The sequence below is a fragment of the Sus scrofa genome, chromosome 1 (genome assembly GCF_000003025.6).
Source record: "Sus scrofa isolate TJ Tabasco breed Duroc chromosome 1, Sscrofa11.1, whole genome shotgun sequence".
NCBI classification, from domain to species: Eukaryota; Metazoa; Chordata; class Mammalia; order Artiodactyla; family Suidae; genus Sus; species Sus scrofa.
The window spans coordinates 92209027-92227173 of record NC_010443.5 but is presented as its reverse complement, the minus strand read 5'-3'; the positions used below and the strand labels follow the sequence as shown (position 1 = coordinate 92227173).

The 18147-nt window shown below is 40.2% G+C and overlaps 1 protein-coding gene across 1 annotated transcript in view; it reads left to right on the top strand.

Annotated features, from left to right (window-relative positions):
• CD109 (CD109 molecule) overlaps window positions 1–18147 on the top strand; it is a 159405-nt gene that overhangs the window by 13906 nt on the left and 127352 nt on the right. The window contains exon 3 of the mRNA XM_001927545.6: window positions 16936–16964. Within this exon, the coding sequence (XP_001927580.3) occupies window positions 16936–16964 (29 nt within the window). The remainder of the gene's footprint in view (window positions 1–16935; window positions 16965–18147) is intronic.

The window sequence follows — 18147 nt, the reverse complement described above, 5'->3', positions numbered from 1 at the left end:
ACCCAGTTCCCATTGTGGCTGGGTGGGCTAAGAACCGGACTAGTAACCATGAGGATGCAGGTTCAATCCCTGGCCTCGCTCAGCGGGTTAAGGACCCAGAGTTGCTGCAGGCTGTGGTGTAGGTCACAGACTTGGCTTGGCTCCTGCCTTGCTGTGGCTGTGGTGTAGACCTGCAGCTGCAGCTCTGATTTGACCCCTAGCCCAGGAATTTCCATAGGCCATGGGTGGGGCCATAAAAAAATAAAATGCAGAAATGTTTTTAGTTGTACAAAAACAGGCATGAGCCAGACTTGGCTCAACCTTGCCATAATAAATGCTCTGTACATTTAGCAGCCCAGAGCCTGGCTTGATTGGTTTTTCATTTGTATAGAACCTCACATTTAGTTTACATTGTGCTATTTTATTTATTTTACTTTTAGCGGGCTTTCTTTTATTTATTTTACTTTTAGTAGGCTTTTGACCTTTTTATACTTAGCAGTCTAATGGAACAAAACATTATTTGTGAAACGTATTTATTGAGATATTTGTAAGTGAGGGGAGGCAGGAGGCAAAAAAAAATAAAGGAATATGCAAGGGATCAAAGGAAGTTTTTTGTTTGGTTTTGCTTAAAATACTTGTGTTTTCTATATGGATTGAATTGACTAAAGACTTCCTTGGCTTAAAAGTGACATTATACCATGAAGCAGAAACATTATATTTTAAGGTTTTGTCTTCCATGGATTATGTGTAGAAAACCCATTTTCCACTTTGCCCATCTGTGATCAAAGAAAATGCTGAAGAATAACTTGATAAAGAGGTCAAAATTTTCAGCTAAAACAGTGATTTCCTTAAGTTTATTATTGTATGTTACTGAATAGCAGAGAGCTGCCCAAAGTAATTAAGCAGTAAACACTAAGGCACATAAATGGAAAATCCTTTTTTTTTTTTTTTCTCCATAGAGACTATTTCTAGACTGAGTTGGCTTTCCAATTACACATTCTCCTTCAGGGAGTCTCCCCAGAGCTGTTTGCTGAGCACAGCAGTCAGAAGAGGTAGCATATGGCATTACAGAGGGTGTTTAAAAGTTAAGGAAAGGTTAGTTTTTGTGTATGCTTATTACACAATTTAAAAATAGCTTGGACTCTATTTGTAAATCAAACGACGGCCAGCTCTCAGGCCTGTGCCAAGTGTGAAGCCTTAAAACAAGGATTCTTTTGAGTGGCTTTGGTGGCTTTGAGAGGGAGAAAGCACTGGAAGGGTTTTAAGATCGATGTTCTCTGGTTAAACACAGAAACGATCTGAGTTGTACAGAGTTACCTTGAGTAACACGAGAAGGATTTAGTCCGTGATTAAGAGCTCATGCAATGTTTTAAGATGTGGTGACTATTTCTTCTGTGTGACTGCAGCTCCTGCAAAAGAGAGGAAAAAAGTTCACGGTTTGCAAATACTGTTTAATCCTCAACCTAGCACCCACTGAGAAAGAGATGACTGTTTCTCACCTGCACTCCCACCACTCTGCTCCCAGTTTTATAGTTTGCTGCTGGAAATTCTTGCTAGAATGTTAGGATGTTCCAATAATACTTAATAAGTGCCTGGGAAATTCCAGGCTGCCTCCGTACATTTAGAGGGAAGACAAGAAGTTGAAAAAAATGTCAAGTACTTCAAGTTTACTTTTTTTTTCTTTTTTAAGTGCCACAACCAAGGCATATGGAAGTTCCCAGGCTAGGGGTCAAACTGGAGCTACAGCTGCCGGCCTATACCACAGCCACAGCAATGTGGGATCTGAGCTGCATCTGCCGGATCCTTGACCCACTGACCAAGGCCAGGGATCAAACCCGTGTCCTCATGGATACCAGTTGGGTTTGTTTCTGCTGAGTCATGACAGAAACTCCCTCAAGTTGACTTTTTGAATAAGGACATGAGACAAGTGAGGAGGCCCTAAATTGGATCTCTCTGTACGTCTTTTGGGTCCTTCCCTGAATCAGCAAGATGTGGGTGGATGGGGCCCCTCTGCCCTACACTGCAGCTTTGGGTGCAGCTTCTGTTTCTGGTTCTGGGTGTTTCCTGGGTGAAGGACATGGTCATATGTCAGAGCAGGGAGACCCAGGCATGTGGCCCAGTCCATCTTTCAATTTCTCTAATGAGAAAGCCCCTCAAAGCTTTGACTCTGTGAAGAGTTACATTAAAAAAAAATTCCACAAATGGGATTTCCTGAACTTCAAATCAGAAATATTTGCCCTCCAATTAATTAACCAACTAGATTTATTTGGATTGTAGACTCAAAGCTTTTTTTTTTTTTTTTTTTGCTCTTTTTAGGGCTGCACCCATGGCATATGGAGGTTCCCAGGCTAGGGGTCGAATCGGAGCTATAGCTGGTGGCCTATGCCACAGCCACAGCAAAACCAGATGCAAGTTGCATCTGTGACCTACACCGCAGCTCACCACATGCAGGATCCTTAACCCACTGAGTGAATCCAGGGATCAAACCCACATCCTCATGGATACTAGTTAGGTTAGTTAACTGATGAACCCTGACAGGAACTCCTCAAAGCTTTTTTTTACTTTCTCCTTGCTTGGTGTCACTTAGATAAAAGTAAATCCTCCCCACTCCTACACATTTATTCTTTAGTCTTTGTGAGCTTGCCAGTGATGGCAGGTGACTGGTGAGTCAGGCCCTAGTAGAAAGGAAGCACTAAGCTCTCAAAATAGTCAACCGCGATGATTTATCTTAAAGTCATGAAAAACCAGTGACTCTTCAGTCATCTGGTGTATTGGGGCCCGGCTCCCTGCAGTTTAATATTTTTGATTTTATTCCACTGCAGGACACTGGGATGGGTGTCAGGCTGTATCACCCAGACCCAGCCTATCAGGGATGTGTAGCCGATGGCTCTCTCCCAGCCCATTTGGGGGCTGCACCCTCTGGAAAGTGTTGCCTTCCCTCTGGGTCCAGCCCCTCCCCCAGCTCAGGACAGCACCCCCTGTGGATGCATCTGGAGCCTGTGCTGAGGCTCCCCCTCTCCCCATCCTGCTTCCCAATCCCCCCTTTGCTTCTCAGGGTCCTGGTCCAGGCGCATCCTTGCACGTGAAAGACCATCTCAGAGTCCGCCTCCAAGGGACCCCGACCTTAGACAGATGTGGTGAACTTTCCTTTGAAGATGGATCTTCCTGATCTTGAAATTAACTTCAGAGGCATCAAGACTGTGTAGTGTGAAGAACTGATAAAAAGAGAAATTGTCTAGTTTTTATATCCTTTCCAGAAGTTCTCGTGTAACACAAATTATTTTATTTGGCTCACTGCTGCAGTACCTATAGTGTAGCTAAGGGCCGGGAGAAGCATGGAAGGAGGATCTAGGTTCTAAATGACTAACAGGTTTGAGGAGAAACAGAGACTAAGAGGATTGTGATGCTGAACCTCTGGGACTGAGGGAATGGGTGCCAGGTGCACAGAGAGGCTTCCCAGGCTGTGCAGCATTTACAGCAGTCAAAGGGAGGTAGAATGCAAGAACAAAGTACAGATGCTGAAGTTCCTGTTGTGGCTCAGTGGTAACCAACCCGGCTAGTACCCATGAAGACTCAGGTTCCATCCCTGGCCTCACTTGGTGGGTTAAGGATCCAGCGTTGCCATGAGCTGTGGTGTAGGTTGAAGACTTGGCTCGGATCTGGCATTTCTGTGGCCGTGGTATAGGCCGGCAGCTGCAGCTCTCATTTTGGCCCCTAGCTTGTATCCCTAGTTTGAACTTCCACATGCCATGAGTGCAGCCCTAAAAAGCAAAGAAAAAAAAAAAAAAGGTGCTGCTGCTGAGAGACAGTGGCTTAGACTTTTGGCTGTATTACTTCTGTCCTGTGTGACCCTAAGCAAGTCACTTAATGTCTCTGTGACTCAAGTTCTCATTTGTAAAATAAGGATAATAATAGGATTAGGGTGAAGATTAAACAAGTTAATATGTGTTATGCTGTGGGGGCATTGTAAATAGTACTTTTTGTTATATTTTATTCACAAAATTTAAACTTTGTATGCAGTCAGATCTGTTGGTCATTTTATTGCTTCTAAGCAGAAGTTTAGGTCTTCTGTTCCCTCGACCAGCATTGTCCAAGAGAAGTATATTACTGCCACACAGGTAATTTAACATCTGGTAAACACCTTAGAAAGGTAGAGAGACACAGGTGAAATAGTTTTAATAGTATATTTAATTTAACCCAGGAGTTCGTGAATATTATCAGTTAAGCCTGTAATCACTATAAAACTTGTGGAAGCAGATTACATGCTCTTTTGTTGTTTTAGGGCTTAGAAGTGTGGGGTGTATTTACAATTGCAGTAAATTCAGCTCAGTGGCTGCTCATGGCTGGAGCCTCTTGCACTGGCTCCAGCCATGTGCAAGAGGTTTGCTAGTTAATCTTTCTAAATCTAAATGTGTACCTATCTCTTGCTGTGAATGAACCACCCAACACTCAGGAGCTTCAAATAGCAGTGGTTTATTATTTTTCACGAGTCTCACTCATTCCACTTCTACGCACAAGTTTGGTGATTCTTTGCCTGAATCAATTATTACCGTGATAGTTGGGAAGTTTTCTAACTCCATGATTTCTCCTACATTTATTAGTTGGAATTCTATGGTAAAGAATAACTTCTTCTCCCTCATTTAGTCATCTGTTAAATTACATGTCCGCACAAACTAATAGACTCATTTTATTTAGTAGATTATAATCCATTGTTTACTTGTTCAGATTCTCTGACCAGTATCATAATAATGTTCAACTTGAACATTCAAATAAATAAACACTATTTTGGGGGGCAGATTTCTCATATTATCCCTGTCCCCAGGCATAGCCTCCTCTACTATCAACATCACTCACAAGAATGATCATTATTTATTTATTTATTTATTTTTTATTAAGGAAAACCTGCATTGATTCTTTGGAAAACCAAAGTTCACAGTTTACATTAGAGCTCACTTTTTATTTATTTTTTTTATTATTTTTCTTTTTTTATGGCCACACCTGCAGCATATGGAAGTTCCCAGGCTAGGAATCAAATCAGAGCTGCAACTGCTGGCCTACACCACCGCCACAGCAGCGCAAGACCTACACCATAGCTTGTGGCAACACAGGATCCTTTAACCCACAGAATGAGGCCAGGGATCGAACCTGCATCCTCATGGATCCCAGTCCAATTCCAAACCGCTGAGCCACACTGTGACCTCCTAGAGTTCACTTTTGATGTAAATTCTGTGAGTTTTGACAAGTGTGTAATGTCACATGCCTGTCATTGCAACATCATACGGAGTATTTTCACTACCCTCAAATCCTGTGTTCTGCCTGTTCGTCTCTCCCTGCACACCCCCAGCAACTAATGATTCCCATAGTTCTGCCTTTTCCAGAATGTCATTTAGTTCAGATAATATAGCATGTAGATTTTTCAGATTAGCTTAGTAATAGGCATTTAAGTGTCCTCCCTAAAAAAGGCCTTTTATTGGCATGATAACTCATTTCTTTTTTATTGCTGAATAATACTCCATTCTATGCACCACAGTTTATTTATCCACTCACCTGCTGAAGGACATCTTGGTTGCTTCCAAGTTTTGGCAATTATAGATAAGGCTGCTGTAAACATTTGTGTGAGGATTTTTGTGTGGATATAAGTTTTAAGTTCTTTTGAGCAAATACCATGATTGCCAGATTGTATGGTAAAGTATGTTTAGTTTTATAAGAAACTATCTTCAAAAGTGGCTGTACCATTTTGCTTTCCCATCCCCAGTGTATGAAAGTTCCTGCTGTTCTACATATGGGCTAACATTTGATGTCAGTATTTTGAATTTTGTCCATTTTAATAGGTGTGTTTTAACTTGCATTTTCCTACATGGTTATTTGCTATCTGTATCTTTTCTTTTTTTTTTTTTTTCTTCTTTTTCCATTTTAGAGCTGCACTCAAAGCATATGCAGGTTCCCAGTCTAGGGATTGAATCAGAGCTGCAGCTGCTGGCCTACAGCACAGCCATAGCAATGCAGGATGTGAGCCGTGTCTGTGTACTACACCACACCTCACAGCAATGCCAGATCCTTAACCACCAGGCTACGCCAGGATTTAGCCTGCATCCTCATGGATAATAGTTGGGTTTTTTAATCACTGAGCCATGACCAGTAATATACTCCCTGTATATTTTCTTTGGTGAGGTGTTGGTTAATGGCTTTGATGCATGTTTTTTTAAATGGAGTTAAATATTTTTTTCTTATTTTTGAATTTTAAGAATTCTTTGTATATTTTGGATTATAATCCTTCATCAGATGTGTCTTTTGGAAATTTCTTCTCAGTCTGTGGTTTTTCTTCTCATTTTCTTGACATTGTCTTTTGCAGAACAGAAGTTTTACATTTTAATTAAGTCCAGCTTATCAAGTGTTTCTTTCATGAATTGTGTTTTCAGTGTTTTATCTAAAAAGGTATCACCATACCGAAGGTCATCCAGATCTCCTATGCTTTCTTCTAGGAGTTTTGTAGATTTATATCTAAATCACTGATCCATTTTGAGCTAATTTTTTGAAGGGTGTAAGATCTATATCTAGATTCATTTTTAAATTTTAATTAAAAAATTTTTTATTATAGTTGATTTACAGTGTTCTGTCACTTCCTGCTGTATAGCAAATTGACCCAGTTATATATATATATACATACACACACACACACACATATATATTCTTTTTCTCACATTATCCTCCATCATGTTCCACCACAAGTGACTACATGCAGTTCCCTGTGCCATACAGCAAGACCTCATTGCTTATCCTCTCCAAATGTAATAGTTTGCGTCTACTAACCCCAAACTCCCAGTCCATCCTACTCCCTACCCCTCCCTCTTGGCAACCACAAGTCTATTCTCCGTGAGTTTGTTTCTTTTCTTTTTATTTATTTATTTTTTAGATGAAAAAGATTTTTTTGATGTTTTTTAATTTCCCCAATACATTATTTTTTTTCTACTGTACAGCATGGTGACCCAGTTACACATACATGTATATGTTCTTTTTTCTCACATTATAATGCTCCATCATAAGTGACTAGACATAGTTCCCAGTGCTACACAAAGCAGGATCTCATTGCTAATCCAGTTTGTTTCTTTTCTTTAGATAGGTTTATTTGTGCCATATTTTAGATTCCACATGTAAATGATACCATGTTTGTCTTCTCTTCTCTTTCTTTCTTTCTTCCCTGCTTCCTTTTTTTTTTTTTTTTTCTTTTTAGGGCTGAACATGAGGCATATGGAAGTTCCTAGGCTAGGGGTCAAAATAGAGCTACAGCTGCCAGCCTACACCCACAGCCACAGCAAGGCAGGATCCTTGACCCACTGATAAGTGAGGTTGGGGATGAAACCTGCATCCTCATGGATACTAGTTGGATTTGTTTCCACTGTGCCATATCAAGAACTGCGTTTATTTCTCTTTCTGACTTACTTCACTTTGTATGAGAATTTCTAGTTCCATCCACGTTGCTGCAAATGGCATTATTTTGTTCTTTTTTATGGCTGAGTAGTATTCCATTGTATATATGTACCACATCTTCTTAATCCATTCATCTGTTGTTGGACATTTAGGGTGTTTCCATGTCTTGGCTATTGTGAATAGTGCTGCAGTGAACATATGGGTGCATGGGTCTTTTTCAAGGAAAGTTTTGTCTGGATATATGCCCAGGAGTGGGATTGTTGGATCAATCATATGGTAGTTCTCTACTTAGTTTTCTGAGGTACCTCCATACTGTTTTCCATAGTTGTACCAATTTACATTCCTACCAACAATATAGGAGGGTTCTCTTTTCTCCACACCATCTCCAGCATTTGTTATTTGTTGACTTGTTAAGGATGGCCACTCTGACTGGTGTGAAGTGGTAGCTCATTATAGTTTTGATTGAATTTCTCTAATAATTAGTGATGCTGAGCATTTTTTCATATGCCTATTGGCCATCCCTGTGTCTTATTTGGAGAAATGTCTATTCAAGTCTTCTGCCTATTTCTCATTGGGTTGTTTGTTTTTTTGATGTTGAGTTGTATGAGTTGTTTGCAGATTTTGGAGATTAAGCTCTTGTGGGTTGCATTGTTTGCAGCTATTTTGTCCCATTCTGTAGGTTGTCTTTTTGTTTTTTCTTTATGATTTCCTTTGCTGTGGAAAAGCTGGTAAGTTTGATTATGTCCCATTGATTTAGTTTTGTTTTTGTTTCTATTGCCTTGGAAGACTGACCTAAGAAAACTTTAGTATGGTTGATATCAGAGAATGTTTTGCCTATGTTCTCTTCTGGGAGTTTGATGGTGTCTTGTCTCATGTTTAAATCTTTAAGCCATTCTGAGTTTATTTTTGTGCATGGTGTGAGGGTGTGTTCCAGTTTCATTGATTTATATGCAGCTGTCCAGTTTTCCCAGCACCACTTACTGAAAAGACTGTCTTTTTCCCATTTTAGGTTCTGGCCTCCGTTGTCAAAGATTAATTGACCATAGGTGTCTGGGTTTATTTCTGGGTTCTCTCTTCTGTTCCGTTGGTCTGTATGTCTGTTTTTGTATGACTACTACACTGTTTTGATTATTGTAGCTTTGCCATATTGTCTGAAGTCTGGGAGAGTTATGCCTCCTGCTAGGTTTATGCCTCCTGCTAGGTTTTTGTTCCTCAGGATTGCTTTCACCTTCTTGGTTAGGTTTATTCCTAGGTATTTATTTTTTGCGATGTGCAATTTTAAGAGGTATTGTTATATTTCTTTTCTAAAACTTCATTGTTAGTATACAGAAATCCAATTGATTTCTGAATTTTAATCTTGTATCCTGCTACTTTGCTTAATTCATTGATTAGTTTGAGTAGTTTTTGTGTGGAGTCCTTAGGATTTTCTATATATAGTATCATGTCATCTGCATAGAGTGACAATTTTACCTCTTCTCTTCCATTTTGGATACCTTTTATTTCCTTGGTTTGTCTGATTGCTGGGGCTAGGACTTCCAATACAATGTCGAATAAAAGAGGTGAGAATGGGCATCCTAGTCTTGTTCCAGATTTTAGTGGGAAGGCTTTCAGCTTTTTGCCATTGAGTATTATATTGGCTATGGATTGTTCATAAATGGCTGTTATTATGTTAAGGTATGTTCCTTCTAAATCCACTTTGGTAAGAGTTTTTATCGTGGATGGAGGTTGCATTTTGTCAAATGGTTTTTCTGCATCTGTTGAGATGATCATATTGTTTTTGACTTTTCTTTTGTTAATGTGGTGTATTACATTGATTGATTAGTATATGTTGAACCATCCTTGTGAACTTGGGATGAATCCTACTTTGTTGTAGTTTATGATTGTTTTTTTTGTTGTTGTTGTCTTTTTAGGGCTGCAACCACCGCATATGGAGTTTCCCAGGCTAGGTGTAGAATTGGCGCTACAGATGCCGGCCTACACCATAGCCATAGCAACATCAGATCCAAGTCATGTCTGCGATCTATACCGTAGCTCACAGCAATGCTGGATCCTTAACCCACTGAGTGAGGCCAGGGATTGAACCTGCATCCTCATGGATACTAGTCAGGTTCATTTCTGCTGAGCCACCATGGGAACGCCTTTTTTTTTTTTTTTTTTTTTTTTTTAGTGTGTTATTGGATTTGGTTGGCTAAAATTTTGTGGAGAACTTTTGCGTCTATATTCATCAAAGATATTGGCCTGTAATTTTCTTTTTGGATAGTATCTTTGGTTTTGGTATTAGGGTGACGGTGGCTTCATAGGCTGTCTTTGGGAATGTTGCTTCTTCTTCAACCTTTTGGAAAAGTTTAAGAAGGATGAGTATAAGTCTTCTTTGTATAGTAGAATTTGCCTGTGAAGCCATCTGGTCCTGGAATTTTTTTGTAGGGAGTGTTTTTATTACATATTCAACTTCATTTCTAGAGCCTGGTCAATTGATCTATTTCTTCTTGATTCAGTTTTGGTGAGCTGTATGTATCTAGAAAGTTGTCCATTTCTTCTAGGTTGTCAAATTTGTTGGCATGTAATTTATAGTATTCTCATGGTTTTTTGGCTTTCTGCAGTATCGCCATGGAGATTTCTCCTTTTTCATTTCTTATTTTGTTTGAATTCTTTCTCTCCTCTTCTTGGTGACTCTGGCCAGAGGTTTGTCAATTTTGTTTACCCTTTCAAAGAACCATCTTTTGGTTTTTATTGATTTTTTTCTGTTGTTTTTTTGAATCTCTATTTTATTGATTTCATTTCTGATCTTTATGATTTCCTTCCTTCTGCTGACTTCAGGTTTTGTTTGTTCTTTTTCTAATTCTTTTAGGTGGTAGGTTAAGTTGTTGATTAGAGATTTTTCTTCTTTTTTGAGGAAGGGCTCTATTGCTATGAACTTGCCTCTAAGAACTGCTTTTGTAGCATTCTATAGATTTTGAATGGTTGTCTTTTCATTATAATTTGTCTCAAGGTATTTTTTTAATTTACCTTTTGATTTCCTCATTGACCCATTGGTTTTTTAGTAGCATGTTTAGTCTCCATGTTGTCAATTTTTTCTCATTAGTTTTGCTGTGGTTGATTTCTGGTTTCATGCTATTGTGGTCAGAGAAGATGCTTGAAATAATATCTATACTCAAATTCTTTGAGGTTAGTTTTGTGCCTCAGTATGTGGTAATCCTGGACTTGAAAAGAATGTGCACTTGAAAAGAATGTATATTCCTGTTTTTTTCAATGTATTGTCTTGAAAATATCAATTAAGTCTAACTTTTCTATTGTGTCATTTAGGATCTCTTTTGCCTTATTGATTTTCTGTCCAGAGGATCTGTCCATTGATGTGAGTGGGGTGTTAAATCTCCTGGTATTATTGTATTCCCATCAGTTTCACCTTTTTTGTCTGTTAACATTTGTTGTGTGTATTTGGGTGCTCTATATTGGGGCATATATATTGACAAGTGTAATATCCTCTTCTTGGATGGATCCTTTAACCATTAAATAGTGTCCTTTGTCTTTCTTTATAGCCTTTGTTTTAAAGTCTATTTTGTCTGATATGAGTATTATTACTCCCACTTTCCTGTCTTTACAGTTAGCATGAACTATATTTTTCCATCACCTCACTTTCAGTTTATGTGTCCTTTGCCCTAATAGGCAGTATTTGTAGGGTCTTTTTTTTTTTTTTTTTTTTTTAATCCAGTCTGCCAATCTTGTGTCTTTTGTTTAGAGCATTAAGTCCATTGACATTTAAGGTAATTATTGTTAAATATGTATTTATTGCCTTTTTAAATCTTGTTTTCCTATTGATTCCTATGTTTCTCCTTTGCTCCTTTCTTTCTTTCTTTTCTTTCTTTTTTTGGTTTTATGATTTCCTTTTATTTTCTGCTTGTGTCCTCTTCTTTTTAGTTTTTGTGAATGTATTGTTTGGTTTTGATTTGTGGTTGCCCTGTTTTTCAAGTATTTTAACCCCTTCCTATGTCTGCTTGCTTTAGCCTTATAGTCATATAGGCTCAAACACATTCTAACAAAAAGAGTCAAGATTTTCTTACTTTCCTTCCCCACATTTTGTGATTTTGATGTCCTTTTTTCACATCTTTATCCTTTTGCCATTCATTGTGTTTATCTTTGCTTCTACAATAGGTCAATAGGTGTTCTTTTTTTTTTTTCCTTTTAGATCTGTATACTGGCTTATTTGAGTACTTTTCAATTGTGATTTTCTCCATCCTGTTTCTTCTTGTTTCTTTTTTATTTAGAGGAGTGCTTTCAGTATTTCTTTTAGAATGGGTTTAGTATTGCTCTTTTAGTTTTTATTTGTTGGAAAAATTATTTATTTCTCCTGTTTTAAATGATACTCTTGCTGGGTAGAGTATTCTAGTGTGTACAAAAGATTCCCTTTTAGAGCTTTGAATATATCTTGCCACTGCCTTCTGGCCTGTAGTATTTCTGTAGAGAAATCAGCTGATAGCCTTATGGAGGTTATCTTATAATTAATTCTTTGTTTTTCTCTTGCTGCCTTTAAAATCCTCTCTTTAACTTTTGCCATTTTTTATTATAATATGTCTTGGTTTGGGCCTGTTTGAGTTCAACTTGTTTAGGGCCCTCTGTGCTTCCTATATCTTGATATCTAGTTCCTTTAGATTTGGAAAGTTTTCAGCCATAATTTCTTCAAGTATACTTTCAGTTCTCTTTTCTTTTTTTCTCCTTCTGGAATCCCTATTATACATAGATTGGCCTGCTTTACATTATCCCATTGATCTCTTATGTTGCTTTCATGTTTTTTTGTATGGTTTTCTATCTGCTGTCCTCGATTGAGTGATTTCCCTTATTCTATCTTCCAAGTCACTTATTTGTTCCTCTGCATTATTCATTCTGCTCTTCAATGCCTTTAATTCAGCTTACTTCTCTACAACTGAATTTTCTATTTTCTCAGCTCCTCCTTATGTTTTCTAGTTCCTTTCCAAAGTAATCTGCATTTCTGTTCATATCTGCTCTTAATTCATTCATATCCATTTTTGATTCCTTTGGAATTTTTGCTGTCACCTTTTTGAACTCAGTGTCTGTTAGACTGCAGAGGTCCGTTTCATTGTCTTCTCCTCCAGGCTAATTCTCCTGTTCTTTTAACTGGGGATGCTTCCTGAGCCTCTTCATTGTGGTTATATTTTTCTTATTCTGTGAGTTTAGCAAAAACAACTACTGTAGTCTTAGAGGGCTATTTATATGTGAGAGCACCCCTGGGTACTTTGTGACCGTTTACTTTTTTTTTCTTTTTTGGCATGGGGGCTGCTTTTGGTATGGGTGCTTGCTGTCTCTTTCCTCAGTGTGTGCAGGCTGTTATCCCCTTGATAGTGTGCTTCATGTGCATCCAGGAAGACGAAAGCAATGGGCAGGGCTAATAGCTGTTGCCTGGTTGCTAGGCCCTTGACAGTGGTGAGGATTCATGGGGAGGTGGTGGAGGCTGCTTTTGGTTTCAGGGGCCTGGGAAGTGGCAGTGACCCTCAGGCGGGGGTAGGTGGTGTCCGGAGCATTTGGCAGAGGCAGTAGCAGGGCAGGTGTGTTACCACAGGAGTGAGAGCAGCAATGGGTGATGTTCAGTTGCAGTGCCCTTTTCTTTGCCAACCTCTGAGGTGACAGGGGCCACAGGTGGTGCCTGTTCACAGACCCCTAGGGGTGACAAGTCATGCCCACCCCTGGAGTCTGAGATGATTGCAGTGGTTTGATCCTGCCACCTGTAAATCCTGAAAGAAGTGCCCCATTGCACTTAGCCTGCGCAGGAGGTGCCATGCTGCCCATGGCCTGCACCAGAGGCTCCCTGCCCTCTGACAGTCCACGTGTGCACTGAGAAAGATATTCCTATGGTGGTCTGCCCCTTCTCCTCTTGCCTCCCCAACAGTGGTGCCTTGCTTTTCCTCTGGGCCCAGACCTCCTCCTGGCTTCCCTCCCTTCACTCCAGTGTTTTGCCTTTGCCTCTTTGTCTGACCAGATATACCAGTTGGTGTATCTGGTATCTATTTCTTGGCTCTCTGTTCTATTCCATTGGTCTATTTGTCTTGGCTTTTGCAAGTGCCACATGGTCTTGATCACTGTAGCTTTATGGTAAGGGTTGATGTCTAGTTGCGTTATTCCTCCAACTTCATTCTCCTTCAATATTGTGTTAGCTATTCTGGGTCTTTTGCTTTTCCATGTAAACTTTAGAATCAGTTTGTTGACATCCATAACTTGCTAGAATTTTGATCAGGATTGCATTGAATCTTTAGATAAGGATTGCATTGAATCTTTAGGTCAAGTTGAGAAGAACTGATGTGTTGACACTATTGAATTTTTCTGTTTATGAACATTGACTATCTCTCCATTTATTTAGCTCTTTGATTTCACTTATCTGAGTTTTGTAGTTTTCTTCATAAAGATCTTTTACATATTTTGTTACATTTATGCCTAAGTATTTCATTTTTTGGAGGGTGTTGATGTCAGTGGGCATTATAATTTAATTTCAAACTCTGCTTGTTCACTGTTGGTATACAGTGACCATAATATTTTTAGTTGAGAAAACACTCTGTCCACATGTGATGAGCTACCTGGTAACATCGGAGAAAATTCTGATGTATGGAGGATGTTCTCAAGTTCCATTTTTCCCATATTGAACTGTTCAAGTGTCTCAGCCCAAATATTTTGCAGAGTCTGCCTACAGAGTATCCTCCCTCTTTTTAGCAAATATTTTTACATGACAAGACTTGTCAGTTGTCTCTATTTATGGTTCTTTTGAGTGTTTCAGCAAGTTTAGTTGGTGCAGCATCATAGGGACTCTCAGGTTCCCTTCAGTTCAGTATAGAATATGCCTCTCCCATGAAAAATCAGAACTTAATAAACAGCAGATTTTTCCCCAAAATGGTGATATTCCCAAAGCATGGTTATAAAATTTCAGAGTTAGCTCATGTGCAAATTAAACCCACCTCCTATATATATTTTGGTAGAGCAAATCCAGGACAAATTATAAATCAGAATGTTGGGATAACAGCATGACCCGGACCATCCTAGGGAGAAAGGGCTCTGGGCTGAAAGGGCTTTCTTCCCTGGCCTGGTCCAGCTCCACCTCTACTGCCCCTCCTGCCTCTGGTCTTGCTTGCACAACTCCCCCCCCGCCCCCGACCCCGCTGACCTCCACTCCTTTGTCCTTGCTGCTGCTCCTCCTGGAAGCTTGGAAGCTTCTCCCCTCCTTTTTCACGGGCAGTCTTAGACTCTGTATCGTTTTCTCTAGGTGCCTCTGGTGATGTTGCTTGTCTGCTATCACAGCCCTTCTGTGTGGACCTAGATCCATTCAGTTATTCTTCCTCTTTCACCTTTTCAAGGCACTTTTTTTTTCTGTCTTTTTGTCTTCTTAGGGCTGCACCTGTGGCATGTGGAGTTTCCCAGGCTAGGGGTCCAATTGGAGCTGTAGCTGCGGGCCCACACCAGAGCCACAGCAACATGGAATCCATGCTATATCTTCGACCTACACCACAGCTCATAGCAGTGCTGGATCCTAAACCCACTGATTGAGGCCAGGGATTGAACCCACGTCCTCATGGATGCTAGTTGGGTTTGTTAACTGCTGAGCCACGATGGGAACTCCTTCAAGGCACTCTGTGTCTGGGGTCCTATAATGTGAGAGTCTTGCTCTTTGGTGGCGGTTATTAGATAAACTGATCTGTGCTGTGTGATAAGTGATTTTGGTGAATTGCTTTTCTGCTCCCGAACACATGTTTGCATTTCACCAAGATTATTGGGGCAGCAAAGTGGTGTGCACACATCTGGGAGTGGGCAAGACAGTTTATAAGGATGTAAGTGGAAAATAACTAACTTTATTTGTATTATCTTATTGAGAAAAACTAAGAAAGTCAGGTTTTCTAATATCTAATATTTTCGTTGAGAAAGCATGTGTAAAAAACCTAATAAATCTAACTTGACATGGGGTAACATGTACTAACTCTTTGTACTGATTGTTTGGTCTTTTTAAGGCCACAGCCACAGCATATGGAGATTCCCAGGCTGGGGGTCAAATCAGAGCTACAGCTGCCAGCTTACACCACAGCCACAGCAACTTGGAATCTGAGCCACATCTGTGACCTACACCATAGCTCGCTGCAGTGAGACCAGGGATTGAACCTGCATCCTCATGGATACTAGTCAGATTTGTTTCCACTGAGCCATGACAGGACACCTGTTTATACTGATTTTGTGCTCCATTCTAAAGGCTGGAAGCCCACTGCCATAAAGGCACACTGACAAGCCAGGGGTAACTCTTCAAGCTTCCTGGCCCTATAATGACTTATCCTTAGCAAGTGTTTCCTACGAGCCAGGCACTCCTCTGTACCTTTTACAGGCATCGGCATACTTGTTCCTTACAGCCACCTTGTGACGTTGTCCTATGAGCATCCTCATTTTGTGGATAAAAAAACAGCCTGGAGAATCAGGTCATGTGTTCAAGGACGGGACTAATGTATGGTGATCTCATCTGATTGCAGGGGTCACTGACCTAATCCCTGCTCTGTTCTGTGTTTGCCTGTTCCCCCGGGGTGGCCTTCAGGGACTACATCTGTCTTGTTCATTGTGGCACTAAGTAAGTGCTTCTAAATGAGTGAAGGAACAGAGACCTGTCACCACCTCTGAATGCATGTCACTTAAATGGGAACTTTGGAGAAGTACTCTTTTATTTTTTACTAGAAATATTTTCCCCCTTGGAATAAATAGATCTGATGAGAAATTGGCATGGGTTGAATTAGCAGTCTTTACTTAGGAACTTACATGAAAAAAAGTCTGCATCATTCTAATACTAATGGGTCAGTTATGAGTTCTAGCTCACCCTGCCTTGACTAATGCCTTCCTTTTTCCCTTTATCATGAGGTTATGAGAACATGAGAAATGAATCGCAGCTTCCTTCTGCACGAAATGTCCTCAGACACAGACAACCTTAAAACAACAATAAGGGCAGCAGCAACATTGACAACAAAAATACAAAAGAGGAGAACTTAACTAATTCTGGGGGGAGGGTCACCCACTGATAGTCTTTGTCTTTTTTTCTTTTTAGGGCCACACCTGTGGCATATGGAGGTTCCAAGACTAGGGGTTGAATTGGAGCTGCAGCTGCCAGCCTACACCACAGCCACAGCAAGGTTCAGTCCTAAACAAGATCCAAGCTGAGTCTGGGACCTACACCATAGCTCACGGCAACACCAGATCCTTAACTCACTGAACAAGTCCAGGGATCAGACCTGCATCCTCATGAATGGTAGTCAGATTCATTACCACTGAACCACAACAGAAACTTTCATTGATAATCTTTTAAATCTTAATTCTTTAGGACAAAGATATGTAATAATCTCCCAGGTGTTTTGGGCTTTAATAAAATTGTTTTCGTTTGACAGATAAGTTTGTGATTCTGTAAGTTTTTCATTCCCTCTACATCTGAAAGAGTCTTAGGAGAGTCTTCTGGATTTTTGTTATATCATCATATTAAAATTATGATTGTTTTCTTTTTCCTTTTAGGCTCTTTCAAGACACTTATTCTTCCATCAGTAAGTATTTATTTAAAAATTTGTTTTCAGAAATATACCTTGCATTAGTGAAATAAAAAAATTAATATTTTGGAGTTTCTGCTACAGTGCAGTGGGTTAAGAATCTGACTGCAGTGGCTTGGGTTGCTGCAGAGGTGCAGGATGGATCCCAGGCCTGGCTCATTGAGTTGGGTTGAAGGATGTGGTGTTGCTGCAGCTGTGGTGTAGGTGCACTTGCGCTTTGGATTCAGTCCTGGTCTGGCCTGGGAATTTCCATATGCCGTGGGTGTGGCCATAAAAATAATATTTTATTGACTTTTATATTGATTTACATTCCTTGTAAGTTTGGCTTAAGTTTAGATTCCCACCTTCAGATTATTTAAGAATAATAATACCTCAGGGAGACAAGTTATTAGCCTCTTCTAATAATGAAATCAGGGGAGAGTTTGCTCTTGTAAAATAGAGAACTTCACTGGACTGTTAGCACAGGGATCAGGGCGGGTTTGGTCCTGCTTCTGCCTTAATGAGCCTTACCATCTTGGGTGTGCAGTTAATGCTCCACCTGTTTCTTTGTCCTGGGAGCGGGCAGTGCCTCGCTGAGCTGTGTTGCAGCCTGAGGCAAAAGGAAGCATCAGTGATTATACAGTTGAGCAGAGCACAGTGCCCACCAAGGGGTGCAGTGTGGCGGCTGGGACTTTTCTGGGACTGATGACTTATGGCTGTGACCCTGGCACACTGCACACTTATATGGGGTCGGCATTACCTGATGAGCCACATTCTCCCATTACCTTTTTTTTTTTTTTTTTTTTTGCTTTTTAGGGCCAAACCCTCGGCATATGGAAGTTCTCAGGCTAGAGGTCAAATCGGGGCTGGAGGTACTGGCCTACACCACAGCCACAGCAACTTGTGATCCTAGCCGCATCTGCAACCTACACCACAGATCAAGGCAACTCTGGATCCCTAACCCACTGAACAAGGCCAGGGATCAAACCTGCTTTGTCATGGGTACTAGTCGGGTTTGTGTCTGCTGTGCCATGACAAGAACTCCTCCCATTCCCTCCTGAAGGTTACTTATCAAGCACATTCAGAAACCACGTTTATTTCAGGATTTCTTAGAGAATAGAGTGCTCCCGAACGATCTTTTATAGAAATTACTTCTATAGACGTCCTGTAGCAGAAGTGGGTAAGATTTAAGTTCGGGAAT